Source organism: Gorilla gorilla, chromosome 8 (assembly GCF_029281585.2).
Source record: "Gorilla gorilla gorilla isolate KB3781 chromosome 8, NHGRI_mGorGor1-v2.1_pri, whole genome shotgun sequence".
NCBI classification, from domain to species: Eukaryota; Metazoa; Chordata; class Mammalia; order Primates; family Hominidae; genus Gorilla; species Gorilla gorilla.
The window spans coordinates 104,910,000-104,937,885 of NC_073232.2; the positions used below are offsets into that span (position 1 = coordinate 104,910,000).

The 27,886-nt window shown below is 39.0% G+C and overlaps 1 protein-coding gene across 1 annotated transcript in view; it reads left to right on the forward strand.

Moving 5' to 3' along the window:
• KIF11 (kinesin family member 11) overlaps positions 1–19,744 on the forward strand; it is a 63,004-nt gene extending 43,260 nt beyond the window's left edge. Inside the window, exons 15-22 of the mRNA XM_031015337.3 lie at positions 1,549–1,674; positions 1,752–1,910; positions 4,149–4,255; positions 9,718–9,997; positions 12,578–12,800; positions 14,201–14,352; positions 14,771–14,887; positions 18,007–19,744. Coding sequence (XP_030871197.1) covers positions 1,549–1,674; positions 1,752–1,910; positions 4,149–4,255; positions 9,718–9,997; positions 12,578–12,800; positions 14,201–14,352; positions 14,771–14,887; positions 18,007–18,138 — 1,296 coding nt within the window. The 3' untranslated portion in view covers positions 18,139–19,744. The remainder of the gene's footprint in view (positions 1–1,548; positions 1,675–1,751; positions 1,911–4,148; positions 4,256–9,717; positions 9,998–12,577; positions 12,801–14,200; positions 14,353–14,770; positions 14,888–18,006) is intronic.
• Positions 19,745–27,886: the final 8,142 nt, after the last annotated feature.

Sequence of the window (27,886 nt, forward strand, 5' to 3'; positions counted from 1 at the left end):
GTAGTTACCAACATGTGATGCAGAGACAGAAAGTGAGCACATGATATTTGAAAAAAGTCACTGATAGACTTGCCCAAGGTAGGGTTGCCACAAACCTTCAATTTGTAAAAATTTGGTATCTGTGACACATAGTAAGGTGAAGCACAATAAAATAAGCTATGCCTGAATTGATATATTTCTACTTACCAAGTTACAATTTTTGCTTGAATTAAAAGAAAAGAGGCATGTTGCTCTCACAAAATTAGTTGAAATTCGTATGCTAGCTCTTCTTTCCAAAAGAATGTCAGTAGACCTATAAGTATTTACTGATGTATTTCTGTTATACTTCCTCAGCCCTATCCTACCAAAAGGAGCTTAGATCAGGATTTTTTTTCTTTTTATAAATATTTCCAATCTATACTACATTCTTAATTTCCCTATTTCTTGACAAGAACAACATCTTTCACAAGTTCTTCTGATACAATAGGATGTAAGTCATCTCAGATCTTCACAGTTAAGTACTTCCAGCCCAAGGGCTAATCCTGATGACTACTTGGTCTCAGCCTTTTTGACTGGTAACCGAAATTTGTTTGAAATTTATTTTCTTAAAATATACCTGTAGGTTTTTAAAAATTTATTTTCTTTGTTTGGAGTGCTGAAACCTTATTAACTGTCATTTTCCTCTTCTGAATTCTTCTGACTTCTATTTCATTAAACTATTAAATAGTTCTGGCTGGGTGCGGTGGCTCATCTCAGCACTTTGGGAGGCCAAGGTGGGTGGATCACTTGAGGTCAGGAGTTCGAGACCAGCCTGGCCAACATGGTGAAACCCTGTCTTTACTGAAATACAAACATTAGCTAGGCGTGGTAGCAGGTGCCTGTAATCCCAGCTACTTGGGAGGCTGAGGCAGGAGAATCGCTTGAACCCAGGAGGCGGAGGTTGCAGTGAGCTGAGATCACGCCATTGCACTCCAGCCTGGGCCACAAGAGTGAAACTATATCTCAAAAAAAGAAAAAAAGAAATTCTATGTTTTCACTGGGCTTGAAAAAAGAGAAATTATTATATTTATTGTAATATAATAAATTATTGTATTATTGTATTGATTTATCTATGTAGAGTATAAAAAAATGGAGAATGGGGCCGGGCGTGGTGGCTCACGCCTGTAATCTCAGCACTTTGGGAGGCCAAGGCGGGCGGATCACCTGAGGTCAGGAGTTCGAGACCAGCCTGGCCAACATGGCGAAACCCCATCTCTACTAAAAATACAAAAATTAGCTGGGTGTGGTGGCTCACACCTGTAATCCCAGCTACTCCGGAGGCTGAGGCAGGAGAATCACTTGAACCCAGGAGGCAGAGGTTGCAGTGAGCCAAGATGTTGCCACTGTACTCCAACCTGGGTGACAGAATGAGACTCCGTCTCAAAAAAAAAAAAAAAAAAGAATGGAGAATGGAAATGTAAATTTTAATGTGAATGTTTAGCTACCAAAGTATTTAAGATATCATTTAGAAAGGTTTACAGAAGTGGAAATATTCTTTTTAAAGACCTATTTGTTTATTTCTGAAACCAGAATGTACTCAAGACTGATCTTCTGAGTTCACTGGAAATGATTTTATCCCCAACTGTGGTGTCTATACTGAAAATCAATAGTCAACTAAAGCATATTTTCAAGACTTCATTGACAGTGGCCGATAAGGTAACAAATGCTATGTTCTTAATATCTCAAAATTGATGTGTTGTATAAGAAGGAAACTCATTTTTGTTTCTTCAAAGATAGAAGATCAAAAAAAGGAACTGGATGGCTTTCTCAGTATACTGTGTAACAATCTACATGAACTACAAGAAAATACCATTTGTTCCTTGGTTGAGTCACAAAAGCAATGTGGAAACCTAACTGAAGACCTGAAGACAATAAAGCAGACCCATTCCCAGGTATGTTGTTTAGCTGACTTGGGGAGTACAGAAAGAGAATTTTAGGATGATTTGATATGACTTGATAATCTATGTTATACAATCTGAATACTGTAAAAGCTGAAACCTGAAAATACCATAGCCACTGTTGCTTATAACAGTAATTATTGTAGAACAATTGAGAATACTTCTCTTAATATTTGAAGTTTTGCTACATCTAGAACCCCATGCAGAACCACAATATGACAAAACAGTCCTTTTCTCACATCAAGATGAAAGATGAATCTGGAAAAACATACCTTTAGAGAAGAATGGTTATAACATTTAAAGTGAAAATGTATCTACATTAAAACCTGCTAAGTTGTTTCTAGGATGGCATGGATAGTTGTCTTTCATAAACCAAGTCCTACTTTCTCTTAGTTCTGTCTCACTGATAGACATTTAAAACATAGTAAATCGATACAATTTTTAATTCTTATTGATTATAAATGTAATTCATGATTTATCTTCCCTGTAAACTGTTCCTCATTATATGAGGCTTTAAACCAAAACCAAGCCTTCAAACCATAATCTGTAAATAACAGATATCTGAAAAACAGCTTCTGGTATTCTTAAGACTTTAATAATGACTGCCTAAAGTTTTATTAAATGAGCTTATTATAATATGACAGAACTCTTATAATAGTTAACATTTATTGAGCAATTCACTGTGTGTTTATTCCTCCCATCAATATAGATATAAATTCTATTACTAGTCAGATTTTTAATGAGGAAACTGAGACACTGTGAGCATCTAATAGTATGTAGATCATCTTGCAGAAGGTGGTAGTGATCATACTACCTGAAAAGCATCCATGTTTGAGTGGCTCTTTTGTGTGTTTTTTTGGCAACTTAAAACTGCAGCATTTTCTCATACATCTACATAGGGTATTTCCCTTAAACCTGTTGAGAACTTTTTAGGTGTATATTCTAAGGCTGATCCCCTTTTTATAAATTTGCTGTTTTGAAATGCTTAAAATTGTTAGACAGCTGTTTAAAAAAACAGTACAAAAAAATCTGATCTGAAAAGTATCTTAGCATGAATGGTTTGGCTTTCCTGGCTTTAAGGAAGCAAGTTCAGTATGTGAGCTATTTCTTAGGTTTTCCAGAACTTGAAATGAGCACTACTAAAATAATTATGTAAAACTTTGAACACATTTACATATAGATAAATATAATACCTGCATTAGCATTCAAATTATTAATCTGATAATACCTTTGAGACTAGTAAAAATACTGACAGACTTTATTCATAATCAGAATGTTAGATATGTATTGTCAACTGATGTGTTATTCAGAGATACTGGCCAACCAGCAGACTGAAGAGTGAATAAGAATGTTGGATGCATTTTCAGCTCTTCTTTGGTCATTAGGATGGCTTCTTCATTTTGCAATGTAGCATGTTATATGCCTATAAGAGCTTGTTTTCAAAGATGTAAAATATGAGCAAAGATAAGACTATTTACATTTTGTTAATATGATCCAACTAGGTTCTGTAACATTTTTTAGCTCCAGTAATTGATAATATTTTTGGATTGCTTGACCCGTTAGTATATCACATTAATTTTCCCTTCTAGCAGTGTTATCAGTTAAAAAGCAACTATATATATCTGTCAAAGTGGGTCTTAAACATAATGTGATATATGGGTTGTTTGATTAGTTTTGAGGTACACTGAAAGTAATTTGTTACTTACAGCTAAAATAGTAAAGTTTGCTAATTATTTACTTTTTAAAAAATCCCGGCTGGATGTGATGGTCATGTCTGTAATCTCAGCACTTTGAGAGGCTGAGGCAGGGTGATCACTTGAGGCTAGGAGTTCAAGACCAGCCTGGTCAACATAGTGAGATCACGTCTCTACAAAAAAAAATTGTTTAAATTAGCCAGGCATGGTGGCTCATGCCTGTAGTCCCAACTACTTGGAGGCTGAGGAAGGAGGATCCCTTGAGCCCAGGAGGTTGAAGCTGCAGTGAGCCTTGATTGTGCCACTGCACCACAGCTTGGACAACAGAGTGAGACCCTGTCTCTAAAAAAAAAAATCCTACATTTTAATATCACTTCCACTGCTTTCCTCTGTAGAAGAAAGGTAAAGTTAACTTTATCTCGTCAAGAATTTATATAATTCTCACCTATGGACAATACTTCTTGTTTTGTTATCAGTCATAAAAAATGTTCAAGTGTCATAATTTTAAGTCTCTTCACTTCCCACACCTTTCTTACAGGAACTTTGCAAGTTAATGAATCTTTGGACAGAGAGATTCTGTGCTTTGGAGGAAAAGTGTGAAAATATACAGAAACCACTTAGTAGTGTCCAGGAAAATATACAGCAGTAAGCTATTTTTAAATTCTCTTAAACTTTTCTGTAAGTCTGAAATTATTTAAGAAGAAAAAGCTTTAAATAGTACAAATAATTCCTCTGTGTACTTTCAAATTTCTCTTTTGTTAATATTTTATTATGTATGTGTGTATGTGTATATATACATGCATATAAATGTCTTTTCATTGCGTATTTGTGCTCTCGTTTAAGACATTGAAAAACCTGGCTGTTACCCACAATATATTTTCGAATTTCCTCAATCTTAGAAAACACACTAAGTAATTTCACAATTTCTAACCTATATTACTGATGAAAAATATACTAACTAGAGCACGGTTTGGCAAACTGTGGCTAGCAGGCTGGATGCCTGTTATTGCAAATAATTTCATTGGACACTGTCATACCCATCTGTTTACATGTTGTCTTTGGCTGCCTTTGCACTGCAGTGGCAAAGTTGAGTCATTGCATCCAAGTCATTGAACAATAGCCTAAAATATTTGCTATCTGGCTTTTCAAGAAAAAGTTTGCTGATTCCTGTATTAGGGTTTTGTTTTTTGTTTTTGTTTTTGTTTTTGCGACAGAGTCTTGCTCTGTCGCCCAGGCTGGAGTGCAGTGGAGTGATCTCAGCTCACTGCAAGCTCCGCCTTCCAGGCTCACGCCATTCTCCTGCCTCAGCCTCCCGAGTAGCTGGGACTACAGACGCCCGCCACCATGCTTGGCTAATTTTTTGTATTTTTAGTAGAGAGGGGTTTCACCATGTTAGCCAGGATGGTCTCGATCTCCTGACCTCGTGATCCGCCCACCTCGGCCTCCCAAAGTGCTGGGATTGCAGGCGTGAGCCACCACGCCCGGCTCTGTTTTGTTTTTTCAGACAAAAACAAACAGCCTGCTCTGTAGCCCAGGCTGAAGTACAGTGGCGCGAGTGCAGTGGTGTGATCTCGGCTCACTGCAACCTCTGCCTCCTGAGTTCAAGTGATTCTCCTGCCTCAGCCTCCCGAGTAGCTGGGATTACAGGCACATACCACCATGCCTGGCTAATTTTTTGTATTTTTAGTAGAGATGGGGTTTCGCCATGTTGGCCAGGCTGATCTTGAACTCCTGGTCTCAACTGATCCTCCTACCTCAGCCTCCCAAAGTGCTGGGATTGCAGGTGTGAGTCACTGCTCCCGGCCTGTATTAGAGTTTAATGTTGCTTTGTAGCCTCATTGCTTGCCAGTTCCGCATACTTACCATACACTACAGTCAGACCTATGTTTTCTTTTAGGAATTTTATAACTTTATGGTTTAACATTTATATTCATGATCCATTTAAAATTTTTTATAAAACGTAGGAGATTTGTCAAGTTTCAGTTTTTTGCCTATTGAGTATTCTATACTCATGAGGAGAAAGATACTATATTTACCCTATTTTTCCCCATTTAATTCCGAAATTAAACTTCCTAAAGTTTCAGGCTTTCTTTGGTGGGAAGAACTTCTTGTAGTCTTTAAGGGTGGGTCTGCTGGACACAAATTCTGTTTTTCTTTGTCCAAGAATGTCTTGATTTCCCCTTCATTCCTGAAAGGTATTTTCACTGGCTGTGGAATTCAGGGTTGACAATTATTTTTTTCCAGCATTTGAATATTTCCATTTTCTTCTGGCCTCTATGAAATGAGAAATCCACTGCCATTCAAGTAATTATTCCCTTATAGGCAATCTCCCTACAGCTGCTTTCAAAACTTTTTTGTCTTTAGAAACTTGATTATATTTTGTCTACTTATATTTCTTTGAGTTTATTCTATTTGGGTTTTGTTTAGCTTCTTGAATCTGTAGGCTTATGCCTTTCACCAAAACTTGGGAAATTTTCATCTATTAATTCTTTGAATATTTTTCAGCCCTATACTCTTTTTCATCTGCCCCTATGACTTTGATGACACAAATGTTAGATCTTGTATTTTGGTCCCTCAGGAGTTATGTAGAATATATTTCTTATAGATATATATATTCTCTTTGTTGTTCACATTGGGGAAATTCTATTGATCTGTCTTCATATTCACTGAGTCTCCTTCTGTCATCTCTAACCTACTGTTAAACCCATTCAATGAGGTGTTTTATTTCAGTTATTGCTTTTTTATTTTTAGTTTTATAATTTTCATTTGCTTTTTTTATACCTTGTTTCTTAGCTAGGATTTTTTTCTTTTCCAGGAGTATTTTAATTTCTTTTTGGAGCATTTTTTGGTGGCTGCTTTAAAATCCTTGCCAGACAATTCCAACATCTGAGTTTTCTTGTTGTTGGCATCTATTGATTGTCTTTTCTCATTCAACTTGTGATTTTTGTGGTTCTTGATATATGATAAGTGATTTCCTGTTGTACCTTGAAGATTTGGGGTATTATGTTAGGAGATTCAGGATCCTATTTAAGTATTTTTTAGCTGGCATTCACCCTGTTTAGGCTTAGCATACAGATCCAGGCTCACTTTTATGGGCTGTGGTCCCACTGACAATTAAGTTTTTAGAGCCCTTGCAGTGTTATTCTGATAATGCTTTGTTTGTGTGCTACCCACATGAGAAAAATTTGTATTCTGCTTTTGTTGCATGAAGTGTTCTGTATGTGTCACTTTGATCAAGTTGATTGATAGTGCTATTCAGGTCATCCATGGCCTTACTGAGTTTCTGCCTATTTGTTCTATCAATGACTTAGAGAGGAGTATTGAAATCTCTAATTGTAGATTTATCTATTTTTTTTATTAGTTCTATCAGTTTTTGCCTCGTGTATCTGAAACTCTGTTGGGTGCATATACATTTAGGATTATTATATCTCCTTGGAGAATTGACCTCTTTATCATTATGTAATATCCACTTTTATTTCTGATAATCTCTCTTGTTCTGAAGTCTGTTTTGTCTGAAATGAATACAGGTTCTCTAGCTTTCCTTTGATTGCTATTTGTATGATGTATCCTTCTCCATCTCTTTACTTTTGGTCTAAGTCTTTATATTTAAAGTGGGTTTCTTATAGACAGCATGTAGTTGGGTCTTGCTTTTTCATCAAATTTATAATCTATGATGTTTTATTTTTATTTATTTATTTGAGACAGAGTCTTGCTCTGTGGCCCAGGCCGGAGTACAGTGGTGCAATCTTGGCTCACTGCAACCTCTGCCTCCCAGGTTCAAGTGATTCTCCTGCCTCAGCCTCCTGAGTAGCTGGGGCTACAGGCACACACCACCATGCCCAGCTAATTTTTAAATTTTTACTAGAGATGGGGTTTCACCATGTTGGCCAGGCTGGTTTCGAACTCCTGACCTCAAGTGATTTACCTGCCCTGGCCTCCCAAAGTGCTGGGATTATAGGTGTGAGGCACTGCACCCAGCTGCCTTTCCTCATTTAAATTGAGCACTTTTTATGTTTTTATCTCTTCCATTGACTTATTTATACTTTTTAAATTTTCCCTTTTTAGTAGTATTTCTAGGATTTAAAGTATACATTTTAAGATAATTTGAATCCATTATCAAATAATTTGCTGTTTCATGTGTAGTGAAAGGACATTATAATAGTATATTCCTGTTTCCTCTTTCCCGTTTGTCATTATTTTCATATATTTTACTTAGGTGTTTATATGTGCAATAAACACCTAATACATTGTTACTTGAATTGCTTTATCTATTTTCTTTTTTAATGTATCTACTAGATTTTTTTTTTTTTTTTTTGAGAGGGAGTCTTGGTCTGTCACCCAGGCTGGAGTGCAGTGGTGCAATCTTGGCTCACTGCAACCTCTGCCTCCCAGGTTCAAGCAGTTCTCCTGCCTCAGCCTCCCGAGTAGCTGGGATTACAGGCACCTACCACCACGCCCGGCTAATTTTTGTATTTTTAGTAGAGACGGGGGTTTCACCATATTGGCCAGGCTAGTCTCAAACTCCTGACCTTGTGATTGCCCGCCTCAGAAATTTTTAATTGCATATGTGGCTTCTATTATACTTCTGTTGAACAGTGCTGTTCTGGAACTCTAGCTATCATTTATATATCCCTACCTAACTTCTGTCATTTGTTTTTCAACCCTGTTTTTGATCCTGTTAAGTATAGCATGTTCCATTGTGAACTCTTCCTATATGCTGAATCAAAAAAGTATGTCCTACTTTTTATTCCTAGTATCTAGACTGATGGATTTCTAGGCCATTCCATAGCTGTGGAGGAAATACTAGAGTAGGATTGAAGTAGGAAGGGAAGTATGATATACTTTCTTAAGGCCCATGCAAATCATTTTTCCTGCTTTCCTGACATTTATTGTCTACACCAGAGTTTCCCAGTATGGTCTAGGGACTTTGTATTCATCACCCAGGAATCTAGGTGATGTTTATGTACACACTGCACATAACTGCGTTTGGCATTTATTGACATGGCTTATAGTACTTTTAACTCAATCTCGTCTTCCCATTAAGTTGTGAGATTTTGTTTTTTTTTTTTTATTTGAGACAAGAGTCTTGCTCTGTCGCCCAGGCTGGAGTACAATGACACAATCTCAGCTCACTGCAACCTCTGCCTCCCAGGGTCAACCAATTCTCCTGCCTCACTCTCTCCCAAGTAGCTGAGATTACAGGCACCCACCACCACGCCCGGCTAATTTATTGTATTTTTAATAGAGACAGGGCTTCACCATATTGGCCGGACTGGTCTCTAACTCCTGACCTCAGGTGATCCACCTGCCTCGGCCTCCCAAAGTGCTGGGATTAGAGGTGTGAGCCACTATGCCTTGCCCTTTTTTCAGTCATTGTGACTTTCACGTGTAGGTTTGGTTTTTAACATCTTTGCTGACTCACTTTGTTTACCCACGTGGTGTACCATCTAGTGGTAATAGAGAGTCACTTCATTCCACAAGGTTTAAATCTTGTAAGATAACTTGGAATGCTATTATAGGGCAACTTACCGAGATGGAAATTATCAATGAATTTTAAATGTATGTCTAACCAACATTAATATTATATCGTTTATGTTACATTGTTCTATATGTATAATTTGTCACACCCCAATATAATTTTATTTTAATTATTAGAAAGCTTTATAGCTAATTTAAACATAACATTTGTAATGTTCATGATTTGTTTTACATACTAGGCAAGGGAAACTGCTTAATAACAGAATAAATGACTGATTGTCCAATTTAGGGAGTAGACAAGAGGCTGTAGTAGATGCCCTGAAGTAACATTGCCTAGTAAGAGGAATAAAACAAGCAGACAGATTTTGAAAGCATCATAACTGGAGGAGGGTTGTGAAAGGTTTCATGAGCAAAGATGATCCTTTCAAAGGTCATTTAATGGCAATGCTGTGAAAAGACAGTGGCCAAGGCATCCATTCTCAATGCAGAAGATTTATTAAGATCACGGGCCCTGGAGCCAGACTGTCCACGTTCAGATCTGCCACTTAAGAGCTGAGTGATCTTGGGAAGTTATATATCCTTTGAGTCTTAATTCCCCATTTCAACAGTGTCATTCTCTTTTCCTATAGGAAATCTAAGGATATAGTCAACAAAATGACTTTTCACAGTCAAAAATTTTGTGCTGATTCTGATGGCTTCTCACAGGAACTCAGAAATTTTAACCAAGAAGGTACAAAATTGGTTGAAGAATCTGTGAAACACTCTGATAAACTCAATGGCAACCTGGAAAAAATATCTCAAGAGACTGAACAGAGATGTGAATCTCTGAACACAAGAACAGTTTATTTTTCTGAACAGTGGGTATCTTCCTTAAATGAAAGGGAACAGGAACTTCAGAACTTATTGGAGGTAATAACTTTGTAAGTGGAACTTACTTTGGGGAGAATAATAATCAGAAAGTTAAATATTCTTGGCTAAGAATAGATTTCAAAACAAATGATATTTTAAGCTATAATGACTTAAACTTTTAAGTATAATATTTGGTATGCTTACAGATGATCTCGTTTTGTGCTTTGTTATATGTCTTCTCAATCTTGGAATTAATTTAACGTTTGTACAGTTTCTTTCCTGTGTTTATCCTTGGTTTCTGACTTAGTAGTTTCTTCAAAGAAGGGCACTCTGTCTTTTGATATGTAATACCTTCCACTTATATATGCTTTTTTTTTTTTTTTTTTTTTTTGAGATGGAGTCTCACTCTGTTGCCCAGGCTGGAGTGCAATGGCACGATCTCAGCTCACTGCAACCTCCGCCTCCCAAGTTCAAGCGATTCTCCTGCCTCAGCCTCTTGAGTAGTTGGGATTATAGGCACCTGCCACCACACCCGGCTAATTTTTTTGTATTTTTAGTAGAGATGGGGTTTCACTATATTGGCCAGGCTGGTGTCGAACTCCTGACCTCATGATCCACCCGCCTCGGCCTCCCAAAGTGCTGGGATTACAGGCATGAGCCACTGCACCCGGCCTATCTTTGCTTTTTACTTTTCTCCAAGTACATTCAAACCTATTATTATTTTAAGTATTTAGGTTATTGTTCTGGTAACTAAAGGATACTTGATAGGTTTATGGATTTGCTTGAACTTAACGCTTGCATGAGCCCTTTGTAACTTGGTTTTTTCTTTCTTTGCATTAGAAGGATTTTACTAACATTCTCAGGAAGTAGGTACAAAGAATTAAAATTTTTAATCTATATAAGCTGTTTTCGCTAAAAGGAACTAGAGTTTGTATACAAATAGCTAATTTCAGATTTGTGATAGGAAATGTATAATATATGAGCCTAGAGATCTTGTCATACCAGAGAGTAAGGAAGCTGTTAAAGATTTCTGAGGTCGTCAAAAGGTCTTAGTAGCCAACCTCCCCATCTTCAAAGGTGGCATAATTTGAGCATCAAAAAGAATAATGGCCATAATGGATTAAAACATATCAAATATATTAAAACTTACGAACTCATAAAAATTTCATAGGTCTCCTTTGGATCATGCTAGGGAAGCAACACATTGTCCTGAAAATGGGTAAAGAAGAAGAAAAAATTTAGCATCCATCTGTCTTTCCTAAAAGAACCATATCTTGGTTTAGCAGGGTAATGAAGAAAAGTGTTTCATTAGACTCTAAGCTAATAAAATGGAGAAGAAATGATAGAATTAATATATCACCAGTATGCAACTCTTAATAAAATAACCCCTGTGGATGTTAATGATGGCTTAAACCATTTGATCAAAAGCTGTTGGGGAACTTTATAATTAATAGGCTAACCATACCTGAACTCACTGATAAATCTTAACATGAGAGACACAGCAAAGCATTTTGTGTTTGCAGTACTACCTATGAAATACTCTTGCTAAAAAATTAAACCTAAATTAAATCAAGCCTTTAGGTCTAACCAGTTTGTAGAAAATAAAGCATAGAAATGCAGTTGACCAAATCCAGAATTTGAGATGTTCAATGGGGTAAAGACCTCATGTCTTCAGCAACAAGTTTTTCTTTTCAAGGGAAAAAATATGAGAAACAATAACCTGTAGATCAAAAGAGACTTAAGACTAGAGGTCCTTAAGTCTTAGTTTGCCTGAGACAGTCCTTGTTGATATTGTTGTATTAGAATGATTATTAAGAATGGGCCCTTTCACTCCAAAAGGTGTCCCAATTTGGATGATAAATTATATAGTCACTGACTTAAGACCTATAAACCAAATCTAGTGGTGAATTCTGGTTCAAACAAAGCAATTGTGACACACATTTGAGACGACTGGTGAAGTTTGAACATGGACTAGACATTTGATAGGAAGGAATCAGCGTTAACCTTTTTAGATGTGATAGTGGTCTTAAAGTGCTCTTACCTCTTAGAGATACATGCTGAAGTAAATGGATGAAATGATACAGGATTTGTTTCAAAATAATCCTGGGTTTATGGAGGAGTTGAGTGGCCAGTCCTGTTGGTAAATGTCTGTACTCCACTTGTTGGTAAATGTTGAAGCTGGGTAATGAATACAAGGGAGTTAATTATACTGTTCTCTCTACTTTTGTATGTGTTTTTAAATCTTTTATTACTGAAGGCCAGGTGTGGTGGCTCATGCCTGTAATCTTTGGAGGTCAAGGTGGGCAGATTGCTTGAGCCCAGGAGTTTGAGACCAGCTTGGGCAACATGGTGAAATGCCATCTCTTCAAAAAATACAAAAATTAGCCAGGCATGGTGGTACATGCCTGTAGTCCCAGCTACCTGGGAGGCTGAGGTGGGAGGATGGCTTGAGCCTGGGAGGTCAAGGCTGTAGTGAGCACTACTCATGCCACTGCACTCCAGCCTGGGCAACAGAGTGAGACTTGTCTGCAAAAAAAAAAAAAAAAAAAAATTATGGAAAAGGTAAGGGAAAATATGATGTTGAATAAAACACTGGCAACTTTAATTTTAGTAATAAATATTTATTTGCATCATTTACAGGTTGTAAGCCAATGTTGTGAGGCTTCAAGTTCAGACATCACTGAGAAATCAGATGGACGTAAGGCAGCTCATGAGAAACAGCATAACATTTTTCTTGATCAGATGACTATTGATGAAGATAAATTGATAGCACAAAATCTAGAACTTAATGAAACCATAAAAATTGGTTTGACTAAGCTTAATTGCTTTCTGGAACAGGATCTGAAACTGGATATCCCAACAGGTACTTTAAAAGAGAAATAGAATTGTTAAATTTTTTGAAGTCGAATTCAACTCTATGTAGTGTCAGATGTTCAGAAAAATTAGGTCCTGCCATTGCCTGACAGGAATTTAACATCTCACTGTAATCAACTCAAAATGGGAAAACTGGAACCTTAAAATAGTTTTAATCAAGTGTCATGATACAGGTGGTATCACAATTCAGTAAAATTTCACATACATTCAGGGAGTTGACTTTGTTAATAGGGGATTTTTTAAAACAAATACAAACCTAGCACTGTTTGTAAAAGGACATTTTAATACCACAAATATGGGAGAGATGTAACTGACTAAATCTAGTTTAATGCAAAGTTTACCACATTGTGCATTTTGTTCTGTGTCCCTCTCATTTTGTCATAGACTATTGCCATTTAGGAATCCCTGTTTTAAGAGATCAGGGATCACCGTGGACCATTAGCATTTAGGAATCAACATTTTGAGAGATCAGATATGGCAAAGATCATTATAGGCTGTAATGATTCAGGGAGGTCTTCATGGAAGAGATGTAACAAGCTGTTTTACACAGCATGAATAATTGGGTTCTTCATTGTATTATGGTGATGGTTGCACACCCTGTAAACTCACTAAAATCCACTGAATTGTACACATAAAATGAGTGTTTTATGGTATGTAAATTATATCACAAAACTCTTTTTTTTTTTAAATTTAAAAAGCAATTGTTAAAAGGGGATGGTGCTACATAGAATGTTGGTTTATTTATTCCCCAAGAGACCTGTAGGATTTACTGTCTACTTTTCAATGAAGTTAGGAATGTAAATGTTGAGTGAAAAGGCAAGTACTTTTGTAAATCATGAGAGCGTGAGCTTATTACAGAGAAATATAACTGGGGGCCTGATGCGGTGGCTCACGCCTATAATCCCAGCACTTCGGGAGGCAAGGCAGGAGGATCGTTTGAGCCCAGGGGTTCAAGACCAGCCTGGGCAACATAGTATATGTATATAACTAGTTAATATTTAACCACCACACCACATTTATAGTGAAATGATTACTCCTATCAAAGTAATCATGTTGGGAAATCTACTCATTCCAATAATGCTGCCATTTTTTTCAGAACACTATAACTCCTTTTAGAGCTTATAACACATCTTTTATATATCCTCAGAGATGGTAAACTTCATGTTTTAGAGAGTAGGATGAATCTTGAAAATAGTAAAGTCTGTCGTCAAATTAGAAAGTATTGTTAGTTGCAAACAATGTCTGACAGGTAGCAAGACTGATCCTCATATATGGCAATTATATTTTTATATTTTTAGAAGACAAGATTAATTAGGAAGTTTTAGGTTTTTTTAAAAATATTTACATCTCATACTTTAATTTTTACCTCTTATCTAATGTCCATTAAAGGTACGACACCACAGAGGAAAAGTTATTTATACCCATCAACACTGGTAAGAACTGAACCACGTGAACATCTCCTTGATCAGTTGAAAAGGAAACAGCCTGAGCTGTTAATGATGCTAAACTGTTCAGAAAACAACAAAGAAGAGACAATTCCGGTAAATTTAAAGGATCGTATTTTATAATAGAACTCTTTTATGAACTCTTGATGTGGCTGACTTCATGTGAAGAATTTTACTGTTTACCCCTCAATCTTACCCTGCCTCTCATTAATGATAGGCCTAGCCCTTAGGCTTGTTTCTTTTAATCTTACTAGTTTTTAAATTATGCTAGTAGATAATAATAGCCAATACTTAATATTGTGCTTAGTAACATTGTTATATAGGAACCTCTACTCTCTACAAAAATATATTAGGAATTATTTTCATTAATTTGTAGACTTTCTAATAATTTTGTTGAGGTTTAACTTTTATATTATACCATGGGCATTGTGTTATACTCAAAGAAAGCTGCTGTTACTCTTGTGATGACTTTTAAGCCCTTGGACTTAGTCACTCATCCAGTTTCTTCTTTTAGGATGTGGATGTAGAAGAGGCAGTTCTGGGGCAGTATACTGAAGAACCTCTAAGTCAAGAGCCATCTGTAGATGCTGGTGTGGATTGTTCATCAATTGGCGGGGTTCCATTTTTCCAGGTATGTCATATCAGATAACCCTTCCACATCTGATGTAAGTCATTCATTTACTATTCAGTATAAAGGTATTATTCGTGGTGAGCAGAACAACAAAAACCTTTCAATTATTCCTTAGGATGGCTTGTTAACGCTTATGATTTGAATTATTTACAAAAATCTGATATTGATAAGGGGTTTTCTGTAGAATAAATGAAGGCAGAATTTGACTTAATCTACATCCTTAGCTGATAATCTTTAGCTATTGTATTTATTCCTTTTCTGCTTGCTATATACTCGGACACTGAGAGCAGTCATTTCTCTTCCTTCTACCTTTGACATGTAAGTCTTGGAACCTGTCTCTGCCCATAATCAGACTTTGAAGGCAAAGTGATTGAAAAGATTGAGAGACTGGAGGCCTCTTAGGTTATATTAGTGATTTCTCCTGCCTGAGGCTCTTCTCTTGTAAACTGTTGCCCCATGTTTCCTGAGCACCTTGCCTGCTCTAATCCAGTGTAATTAAATCCTGTGACCTCTCCTACCCACTTTTCTTTTTTTTTTGAGACTGAGTCACCCAGGCTGAAGTGGAGTGGCACGATCTTGGCTCACTTAACCTCCGCCTCCTGAGTTCAAGTGATTCTCCTGACTCAGCCTCCTGGGTAGCTAGGATTACAGGCGTGTACCACCACAACTGGCTAATTTTTTTGTATTTTTAGTAGAGACAGGGTTTCACTATGTGGGCCAGGCTGTTCTCAAACTCCTGACCTCAAGTTATCTACCCTCCTTGGCCTCCCAAAGTGCTGGGATTACAGGTGTGAGCCACTGTGCCCAGCCCTCTACCCACTTTTTTTTTTCTTTTGAGATGGAGCTTCACTCTTGTTGCCCAGGCTGGAGTGCAATGGCACGATCTTGGCTCACCGCAACCTCCACCTCCTGGGTTCAAGTGATTCTCCTGCCTCAGCCTCCCGAGTAGCCAGGATTACAGGCATGTGCCACCATGCCTGGCTAATTTTGTTTTTTGTTTTTTGTTTTTTTTTTTTAGTAGAGAGGGGGTTTCTCTGTGTTGGTCAGGCTGGTCTCGAACTCCCAACCCCAGGTGATCCGCCTGCCTCGGCCTCCCGTAGTGCTGGGATTACAGGTGTGAGCCACCGGCCCGGCCCCTCCTACCCACTTTTTAACACTGTTGAGAACATAGTTGGTTTATGATTCATCTCAGCATTGACGACTGAGTATACAATCAATGTCACCAGTCCCTTAATGTTCTCTATGGGTAAGTAGGAGGACTCCAATGAAATACAACTTCCAAGTGAGGCTCTATAAAGTGCTGGTATCTTTTCCTCTAATTTGAGGGTACAAGCCTAGACAGAGTGTGTGAAGGAAAAATTTCCTTACGTAGGACATTGGTATCTACATTTACAGTTGAAGTTCTACTTCTGAGATGCATATGCTTGTACCTTTTTTTTTTTTTTTAAATATATAGAGAGACAGGGTCTTGCTATGTTGGCCAGACTGGTCTTGAACTCTTGGCCTCAAGCAGCCCTCCTACCTCAGCCTCCCAAAATGCTAGGATTACAGGCATGAACCACTGCGCCTGGCTGCTTGTACCTTTTTTGTGTGTATGTTTTGTTTTGTTTTTTTTTGTTTTTGAGACGGAGTTTTGCTCTTGTTGCCCAGGCCAGAGTGCAATTGCCTGATCTTGGCTCACCACAATCTCCCCCTCCCGGGTTCTAGCGATTCTCTTGCCTCATCCTCCCGAGTAGCTGGGATTACAGGCATGCACCACCACACCTGGCTAATATTGTATTTTTAGTAGAGAAGGGGTTTCTCCATGTTGGTCAGGCTAGTCTTGAACTCCCGACCTCAGGTGATCCGCCCGCCTCGGCCTCCCAAAGTGCTGGGATTACAAGCGTGAGCCACTGCGCTCGGCCTGTAACTGTTTTTTAATAGATCTACAGCTCCTTCCCTTAAGGTCTAAAGATTCTCCATCCCTGCTTTCAACAGTTAACAAAGTTCCAACTCAGATTCTCATAAATTCCTCCCTGTCTTCCTCTGGGCAATTTTATTCCCAAATTCTTGCCACCTTTTGCTTTATTCCTTACTATTAGAGAACTATAAATATGTTTCTTCCAGTTTTCATCCTTTTCTTCTATCTGGCGGGGGGGAAGGATAAGAGAACCTGGTGACTACTTAATCCCTGGTCAGAAATCGTTTTATTATTATTATCTGTGGCATTTTGAATTAGGCTTAGTGATTCAGCTATGGCAAGGAAGTCCCTACAGTACCAGAAAGGGTTTGGGATGGGGTTTTAGACCTTCAGCTGAAGTCCAGAAATGATCTTTTCCCTAGTAGCAGTGTGATGTGGGGATTTTCTCTGGGTTTAAAACTTTAAAAGTTGGTTTACAATTTGTCTCAGCATTGATGACTGAGTGTACAATGAATGTCACCAGTCCATTAATGTTCTGTATGGGTAAGTAGGATTCCAATGAAATAGAACTTCCAAATGAGGAATATGAAATAGGTTTTACAAATAAAATAAAATACAATTTTAAAAAACAAGCAAAAGTGTTTTTAAGGTGGCCCATATACCAGTTTCTCTGCTTAAAACAGAACTGGCTTTTCTGCATGACAGCAAATCTTTGTTTCCTTAGAGCAGGGTTTCTTGACAGCAGTGCTATTGGCATTTTAAACTGGATAATTCTTTGTTGTGATGGGCTTTCCTGTGGACTGTACTATGTTGGTACACAAGAAAAACAGTGTACTATGTGAATACTCACTCAAAGCCAATAGCACTCCCTGATTGTAACACCAAAAAAGTCTCTAAGCATTGCCAAATGTCCCCTGTGGCAGCAGAATCACTCCCTGATGAGAACCACTACCCTGGAGTAAAATCTATAACTATGTCTTAGAAAATAACACAGAAAATTAATATTTCTTTCACTCTACTCCTTCCATTAGTGATCAAATAAAGAAGGCATTTGGTGCTACTTGCCAAATTGTTGGCTCAAACTTGTGCTGAACCTTTTTTGGTTTTCTACACTTAAGTTTTTTTGCCTATAACCCAGAGAACTTTGAAAATAGAGTGTAGTTAATGTGTATCAAATGTTACTTTATATTGACTTAATTTTCCCACCTTAAATCCACAGCATAAAAAATCACATGGAAAAGACAAAGAAAACAGAGGCATTAACACACTGGAGAGGTCTAAAGTGGAAGAAACTACAGAGCACTTGGTTACAAAGAGCAGATTACCTCTGCGAGCCCAGATCAACCTTTAATTCACTTGGGGGTTGGCAATTTTATTTTTAAAGAAAACTTAAAAATAAAACCTGAAACCCCAGAACTTGAGCCTTGTGTATAGATTTTAAAAGAATATATATATCAGCCGGGCGCAGTGGCTCATGCCTGTAATCCCAGCACTTTGGGAGGCTGAGGCGGGTGGATTGCTTGAGCCCAGGAGTTTGAGACTAGCCTGGCCAACATGGCAAAACCTCGTCTCTGTTAAAAATTAGCCGGGCGTGGTGGCACACTCCTGTAATCCCAGCTACTGGGGAGGCTGAGGCACGAGAATCACTTGAACCCAGGAAGCGGGGTTGCAGTGAGCCAAGGGTACACCACTACACTCCAGCCTGGGCAACAGAGCAAGACTCGGTCTCAAAAACAAAATTTAAAAAAGATATAAGGCAGTACTGTAAATTCAGTTGAATTTTGATATCTACCCATTTTTCTGTCATCCCTATAGTTCACTTTGTATTAAATTGGGTTTCATTTGGGATTTGCAATGTAAATACGTATTTCTAGTTTTCATATAAAGTAGTTCTTTTATAACAAATGAAAAGTATTTTTCTTGTATATTATTAAGTAATGAATATATAAGAACTGTACTCTTCTCGGCTTAAGCTTACATAGGTAAATATCACCAACACCTGTCCTTAGAAAGGACCATCTCATGTTTTTTTTCTTGCTATGACTTGTGTATTTTCTTGCCTCCTCCCTAGACTTCCCTATTTCGCTTTCTCCTCAGCTCACTTTTTCCCTTTTTATTTTTCACCAAACCATTTGTAGAGCTACAAAAGGTATCCTTTCTTATTTTCGGTAGTCAGAATTTTATCTGGAAATCTTTTAACACCTTTTTAGTGGTTATTTCTAAAATCACTGTCAACAATAAATCTAACCCTAGTTGTATCCCTCCTTTCAGTATTTTTCACTTGTTGCCCCAAATGTGAAAGCATTTCATTCCTTTAAGAGGCCTAACTCATTCACCCTGACAGAGTTCACAAAAAGCCCACTTCTTTAGAGTATACATTGCTATTATGGGAGACCACCCAGACATCTGACTAATGGCTCTGTGCCCACACTCCAAGACCTGTGTCTTTTAGAGAAGCTCACAATGATTTAAGGACTGTTTGAAACTTCCAATTATGTCTATAATTTATATTCTTTTGTTTACATGAAACTTTTTGTTGTTGCTTGTTTGTATATAATAAAATATGTACATGTATCTTTCTCTTGATTCAAATCTTAACCCTTAGAAGGACTCTGGTATTTTTGATCTGGCAACCATATTTCTGGAAGTTGAGATGTTTCAGCTTGAAGAACCAAAACACTTAGAAGGAATATGTACAAAGAATAAATTTTCTGCTCACGATGAGTTTAGTGTGTAAAGTTTAGAGACATTTGACTTTGATAGCTAAATTAAACCAAACCCTATTGAAGAATTGAATATATGCTACTTCAAGAAACTAAATTGATCTTGTAGAATTATCTTAATAAAATAATGGCTACAATTTCTCTGCAAAATCAGATGTCAGCATAAGCTATGGATAATATCTAATAAACTGCCCTCAGTAAATCCATGGTTAATAAATGTGGTTTCTACATTAACCTGATTGCTCCATAATTTCTTATCTGGCAATGGGTATATTTAGAGGGTTAGGCAAGCTGCATTCACATTCCCAAAATAAACTATGCAGGTACCACCAAAGAAGGAGCCTAGTAAACTTGGAGGCTTTTAGTTGCACTCCAAGGGGCTATCCTAGGTGCAAGGTTAGTGAGAAGTAGGCCCTCACACAGCCTGAAGTCCAGCTTTAAGTCATCTCATTCCATGACTGTTTAAGTTATCTGAGAATGCTGATGCAACTAATTTCACTGCCTCACAGAAGCAAAAATAAATCTCCAGATAATTTTAACATCCAGAACCATAAATTAGCTCTACCAATTTTCATACACAATGTCGGGCCCTCAGAATGTAACCAAGAGTAGCATCAGCAAAAATGGCCAAGTGGGTAGCTTCAAGGACCTTTTCCTCCACAGAAACATTGAAAAATCAAGCAAAAACATTCAGAAACAACTTTGTCAGAACCCAGGAAATAGTTTACAGCACCAAGCATTTGCTGAATCAAGAAAAAGGCAACCTAGAAAGAAGGAAAGCTTGGCAGTGTTTTACTTGCCCTTTCCCCATTCTCAGCCCTGCAACAGTCTTGAAGACACAGACCACATTCTCAGCTTGGAGTCCTGGTCTTGGGTTTCTAGGGAGAAGACAGATTTTTTTTTTTTTTTTTTTTGGAGACAGAGTCTCACCCTGCCACCCAGGCCAGAGTGCATTGGCATGATCTCGGCTCACTGCAACCTCCCGGGTTCAAGCAATTTGTGCCTCAGCCTCCCAAGTAGCTGGGACCACAGGCACACACCACGACACCTGCTAATTTTTGTATTTTTAGTAGAGACGGGGTTTCACCATGTTGGCCAGGCTGGTCTCAAACTCCTGATCTCAGGTGATCCACCCTTTTCAGCCTCCCAAAGTGCTTGGATTATAGGCATGAGCCACCGCATCCAGCCCCAGAGATATTTTTTTTTTATTATTAAGTTTTAGGGTACATGTGCGTATTGTGCAGGTTAGTTACATATGTATACATGTGCCATGCTGGTGCGCTGCACCCACTAACTCATCATCTAGCATTAGTTATATCTCCCAATGCTATCCCTCCCCCCTCCCCCCACCCCACCACAGTCCCCAGAGTGTGATATTCCCCTTCCTGTGTCCATGTGATCTCATTGTTCAATTCCCACCTATGAGTGAGAATATGCGGTGTTTGGTTTTTTGTTCTTGCGATAGTTTACTGAGAATGATGGTTTCCAATTTCATCCATGTCCCTACAAAGGACATGAACTCATCATTTTTTATGGCTGCATAGTATTCCATGGTGTATATGTGCCACATTTTCTTAATCCAGTCTATCATTGTTGGACATTTGGGTTGGTTCCAAATCTTTGCTATTGTGAATAATGCCGCAATAAACATACGTGTGCATGTGTCTTTATAGCAGCATGATTTATAGTCCTTTGGGTATATACCCAGTAATGGGATGGCTGGGTCAAATGGTATTTCTAGTTCTAGATCCCTGAGGAATCGCCACACTGACTTCCACAATGGTTGAACTAGTTTACAGTCCCACCAACAGTGTAAAAGTGTTCCTATTTCTCCACATCCTCTCCAGCACCTGTTGTTTCCTGACTTTTTAATGATTGCCATTCTAACTGGTGTGAGATGATATAGTGGTTTTGATTTGCATTTCTCTGATGGCCAGTGATGGTGAGCATTTTTTCATGTGTTTTTTGGCTGCATAAATGTCTTCTTTTGAGAAGTGTCTGTTCATATCCTTCGCCCACTTTTTGATGGGGTTGTTTGTTTTTTTCTTGTAAATTTGTTTGAGTTCATTGTAGATTCTGGATATTAGCCCTTTGTCAGATGAGTAGGTTGTGAAAATTTTCTCCCATGTTGTAGGTTGCCTGTTCACTCTGATGGTAGTTTCTTTTGCTGTGCAGAAGCTCTTTAGTTTAATTAGATCCCATTTGTCAATTTTGTCTTTTATTGCCATTGCTTTTGGTGTTTTGGACATGAAGTCCTTGCCCACGCCTATGTCCTGAATGGTAATGCCTAGGTTTTCTTCTAGGGTTTTTATGGTTTTAGGTCTAATGTTTAAATCTTTAATCCATCTTGAATTGATTTTTGTATAAGGTGTAAGGAAGGGATCCAGTTTCAGCTTTCTACATATGGCTAGCCAGTTTTCCCAGCACCATTTATTAAATAGGGAATCCTTTCCCCATTGCTTGTTTTTCTCAGGTTTGTCAAAGATCAGATAGTTGTAGGTATGCGGTGTTATTTCTGAGGGCTCTGTTCTGTTCCATTGATCTATATCTCTGTTTTGGTACCAGTACCATGCTGTTTTGGTTACTGTAGCCTTGTAGTATAGTTTGAAGTCAGGTAGTGTGATGCCTCCAGCTTTGTTCTTTTGGCTTAGGATTGACTTGGCGATGCGGGCTCTTTTTTGGTTCCATATGAACTTTAAAGTAGTTTTTTCCAATTCTGTGAAGAAAGTCATTGGTAGCTTGATGGGGATGGCATTGAATCTGTAAATTACCTTGGGCAGTATGGCCATTTTCACAATATTGATTCTTCCTACCCATGAGCATGGAATGTTCTTCCATTTGTTTGTATCCTCTTTTATTTCCTTGAGCAGTGGTTTGTAGTTCTCCTTGAAGAGGTCCTTCACATCCCTTGTAAGTTGGATTCCTAGGTATTTTATTCTCTTTGAAGCAATTGTGAATGGGAGTTCACTCATGATTTGGCTCTCTGTTTGTCTGTTGTTGGTGTATAAGAATGCTTGTGATTTTTGTACATTGATTTTGTATCCTGAGACTTTGCTGAAGTTGCTTATCAGCTTAAGGAGATTTTGGGCTGAGACGATGGGGTTTTCTAGATAAACAATCATGTCGTCTGCAAACAGGGACAATTTGACTTCCTCTTTTCCAAATTGAATACGCTTTATTTCCTTCTCCTGCCTGATTGCCTTGGCCAGAACTTCCAACATTATGTTGAATAGGAGCGGTGAGAGAGGGCATCCTTGTCTTGTGCCAGTTTTCAAAGGGAATGCTTCCAGTTTTTGCCCATTCAGTATGATATTGGCTGTGGGTTTGTCATAGATAGCTCTTATTATTTTGAAATACGTCCCAGCAATACCTAATTTATTGAGAGTTTTTAGCATGAAGGGTTGTTGAATTTTGTCAAAGGCTTTTTCTGCATCTATTGAGATAATCATGTGGTTTTTGTCTCTGGCTCTGTTTATATGCTGGATTACATTTATTGATTTGCGTATATTGAACCAGCCTTGCATCCCAGGGATGAAGCCCACTTGATCATGGTGGATAAGCTTTTTGATGTGCTGCTGGATTCGGTTTGCCAGTATTTTATTGAGGATTTTTGCATCAATGTTCATCAAGGATATTGGTCTAAAATTCTCTTTTTTGGTTGTGTCTCTGCCCGGCTTTGGTATCAGAATGATGCTGGCCTCATAAAATGAGTTAGGGAGGATTCCCTCTTTTTCTATTGGTTGGAATAGTTTCAGAAGGAATGGTACCAGTTCCTCCTTGTACCTCTGGTAGAATTCGGCTGTGAATCCATCTGGTCCTGGACTCTTTTTGGTTGGTAAACTATTGATTATTGCCACAATTTCAGCTCCTGTTATTGGTCTATTCAGAGATTCAACTTCTTCCTGGTTTAGTCTTGGGAGAGTGTGTGTGTTGAGGAATTTATCCATTTCTTCTAGATTTTCTAGTTTATTTGCGTAGAGGTGTTTGTAGTATTCTCTGATGGTAGTTTGTATTTCTGTGGGATCGGTGGTGATATCCCCTTTATCATTTTTTATTGTGTCTATTTGATTCTTCTCTCTTTTTTTCTTTATTAGTCTTGCTAGCGGTCTATCAATTTTGTTGATCCTTTCAAAAAACCAGCTCCTGGATTCATTGATTTTTTGAAGGGTTTTTTGTGTCTCTATTTCCTTCAGTTCTGCTCTGATTTTAGTTATTTCTTGCCTTCTGCTAGCTTTTGAATGTGTTTGCTCTTGCTTTTCTAGTTCTTTTAATTGTGATGTTAGGGTGTCAATTTTGGATCTTTCCTGCTTTCTCTTGTGGGCATTTAGTGCTATAAATTTCCCTCTACACACTGCTTTGAATGCATCCCAGAGATTCTGGTATGTTGTGTCTTTGTTCTCGTTGGTTTCAAAGAACATCTTTATTTCTGCCTTCATTTCGTTATGTACCCAGTAGTCATTCAGGAGCAGGTTGTTCAGTTTCCATGTAGTTGAGCGGCTTTGAGTGAGATTCTTAATCCTGAGTTCTAGTTTGATTGCACTGTGGTCTGAGAGATAGTTTGTTATAATTTCTCTTCTTTTACATTTGCTGAGGAGAGCTTTACTTCCAACTATGTGGTCAATTTTGGAATAGGTGTGGTGTGGTGCTGAAAAAAATGTATATTCTGTTGATTTGGGGTGGAGAGTTCTGTAGATGTCTATTAGGTCCGCTTGGTGCAGAGCTGAGTTCAATTCCTGGGTATCCTTGTTGACTTTCTGTCTCATTGATCTGTCTAATGTTGACAGTGGGGTGTTAAAGTCTCCCATTATTAATGTGTGGGAGTCTAAGTCTCTTTGTAGGTCACTCAGGACTTGCTTTATGAATCTGGGTGCTCCTGTATTGGGTGCATATATATTTAGGATAGTTAACTCCTCTTGTTGAATTGATCCCTTTACCATTATGTAATGGCCTTCTTTGTCTCTTTTGATCTTTGTTGGTTTAAAGTCTGTTTTATCAGAGACTAGGATTGCAACCCCTGCCTTTTTTTGTTTTCCATTTGCTTGGTAGATCTTCCTCCATCCTTTTATTTTGAGCCTATGTGTGTCTCTGCACGTGAGATGGGTTTCCTGAATACAGCACACTGATGGGTCTTGACTCTTTATCCAACTTGCCAGTCTGTGTCTTTTAATTGGAGAATTTAGTCCATTTACATTTAAAGTTAATATTGTTATGTGTGAATTTGATCCTGTCATTATGATGTTAGCTGGTGATTTTGCTCATTAGTTGATGCAGTTTCTTCCTAGTCTCGATGGTCTTTACATTTTGGCATGATTTTGCAGCGGCTGGTACTGGTTGTTCCTTTCCATGTTTAGCGCTTCCTTCAGGAGCTCTTTTAGGGCAGGCCTGGTGGTGACAAAATCTCTCAGCATTTGCTTGTCTGTAAAGTATTTTATTTCTCCTTCACTTATGAAGCTTAGTTTGGCTGGATATGAAATTCTGGGTTGAAAATTCTTTTCTTTAAGAATGTTGAATATTGGCCCCCACTCTCTTCTGGCTTGTAGGGTTTCTGCCGAGAGATCCGCTGTTAGTCTGATGGGCTTCCCTTTGAGGGTAACCCGACCTTTCTCTCTGGCTGCCCTTAACATTTTTTCCTTCATTTCAACTTTGGTGAATCTGACAATTATGTGTCTTGGAGTTGCTCTTCTCGAGGAGTATCTTTGTGGCGTTCTCTGTATTTCCTGAATCTGAACATTGGCCTGCCTTGCTAGATTGGGGAAGTTCTCCTGGATAATATCCTGCAGAGTGTTTTCCAACTTGGTTCCATTCTCCGCATCACTTTCAGGTACACCAATCAGACGTAGATTTGGTCTTTTCACATAGTCCCATATTTCTTGGAGGCTTTGCTCATTTCTTTTTATTCTTTTTTCTCTAAACTTCCCTTCTCGCTTCATTTCATTCATTTCATCTTCCATTGCTGATACCCTTTCTTCCAGTTGATCGCATTGGCTCCTGAGGCTTCTGCATTCTTCACGTAGTTCTCGATCCTTGGTTTTCAGCTCCATCAGCTCCTTTAAGCACTTCTCTGTATTGGTTATTCTAGTTATACATTCTTCTAAATTTTTTTCAAAGTTTTCAACTTTTTTGCCTTTGGTTTGAATGTCCTCCCGTAGCTCAGAGTAATTTGATCGTCTGAAGCCTTCTTCTCTCAGCTCGTCAAAATCATTCTCCATCCAGCTTTGTTCCGTTGCTGGTGAGGAACTGCGTTCCTTTGGAGAAGGAGAGGTGCTCTGCGTTTTAGAGTTTCCAGTTTTTCTGTTCTGTTTTTTCCCCATCTTTGTGGTTTTATCTACTTTTGGTCTTTGATGATGGTGATGTACAGATGGGTTTTCGGTGTGGATGTCCTTTCTGTTTGTTAGTTTTCCTTCTAACAGACAGGACCCTCAGCTGCAGGTCTGTTGGAATACCCTGCGGTGTGAGGTGTCAGTGTGCCCCTGCTGGGGGGTGCCTCCCAGTTAGGCTGCTCGGGGGTCAGGGGTCAGGGACCCACTTGAGGAGGCAGTCTGCCCGTTCTCAGATCTCCAGCTGCGTGCTGGGAGAACCACTGCTCTCTTCAAAGCTGTCAGACAGGGACATTTAAGTCTGCAGAGGTTACTGCTGTCTTTTGGTTTGTCTGTGCCCTGCCCCCAGAGGTGGAGCCTACAGAGGCAGGCAGGCCTCCTTGAGCTGTGGTGGGCTCCACCCAGTTCGAGCTTCTCAGCTGCTTTGTTTACCTAAGGAAGCCTGGGCAATGGCGGGCGCCCCTCCCCCAGCCTCGCTGCCGCCTTGCAGTTTGATCTCAGACTGCTGTGCTAGCAATCAGCGAGATTCCGTGGGCGTAGGACCCTCCGAGCCAGGTGTGGGATATAGTCTCGTGGTGCGCCGTTTTTTAAGCCAGTGTGAAAAGCGCAATATTCGGGTGGGAGTGACCCGATTTTCCAGGTGCGTCCGTCACCCCTTTCTTTGACTCGGAAAGGGAACTCCCTGACCGCTTGTGCTTCCCAGGTGAGGCAATGCCTCGCCCTGCTTCGGCTCGCGCACGGTGCGCGCACCCACTGACCTGCGCCCACTGTCTAGCACTCCCTAGTGAGATGAACCCGGTACCTCAGATGGAAATGCAGAAATCACCCGTCTTCTGCGTCGCTCATGCTGGGAGCTGTAGACCGGAGCTGTTCCTATTCGGCCATCTTGGCTCCTCCCCCGAGATTTTATTCTTGAAAGATTATGTTTGTTCTGACCTGTCTGGCAGCCTCAAGGACTGACAAAAGGCACCTGCATTTGTTTCGTCTAACTCAGAACTCAGTCATGGTGCGAAATTGGCAGGTTTGTCTCTAAATATTGTAAGGCAAATGAACAACCTGCTGCCACCTGAGGCAAAAAGTTACCGTTGAGGTAAACAAAGGAGTGCCTAAAGCCTGAGAGGAAAGCAGCAGAATTTCTTAGGGAAATTAGGTTATTCAAAAGCACCCATGTATATTGGGGGATTTAGAAAGCCATGCACAGTCCCAGGTCAGTCTGCACATTCAAACCTGAGAAGACCCCAAGATTTCATGTCTGGCTGATGTGTAGGCTCAGTGCAAGCAGGAAGTAAAGGCTAAGGCCAATTTCAGATGGCCCGGATAGGCACTGAAGGTGTGTCCCAACACAGCCAATCAGCAAAAACTGAGGGTTTTTTTCTTCTCTTGTCAATTTTTGGGGCAACCAGTTTTCAAAGAAATCTCATCACACTGGCTGAACGCGAGCAAAAGGAAGACACCTTACAAACCGTGTAAGTCAAAGAACAGAAACTTTACAAAAACAGGTCAGAAAAGTCACTAGGACCGGGTGCTGTGGCTCATGCCTGTAATTTCAGTATTTTGGGAGGCCGAGGTGGGAGGATCACTTGAACCCAGGAGTTCGAGACCTGCCCGGGCAACATAGTGAGAACTCGTCTCTATTAAAAAAAAAATTTTTTTTTAATTAGTTGGGCATGGTGGCACAGGCCTATAGTCCCAACCACTTGGGAGGCTGAGGTGGAAGGATTGATTGAGCCCAGGGGTTTGAGGCTACAGTCAGCTATGATTGCGCCACTGCATTCCAGCCTCGGGAACAGAGTGAGACTTTGTCTCTAAATATATACAAGTCACTAAACAAACCACTACAACCCACAGCAAGTAACAAAAACCCTGAGGAGTGAAGAATCTGGTTTCCAGAGTTAATAGTAAAGTAATATTCAGCTTTCAACAAAAAACTATGAAGTATGCAAAGAAAGTATAGCCCACTCAGAAAAAATTAGAATAAACTATCTGAGGAAGCATAGACATTGGACTTTAAGACAAAATTTGTAAATCAACTGTCTCAAAAGTGCTCAAAGAGCTAAGG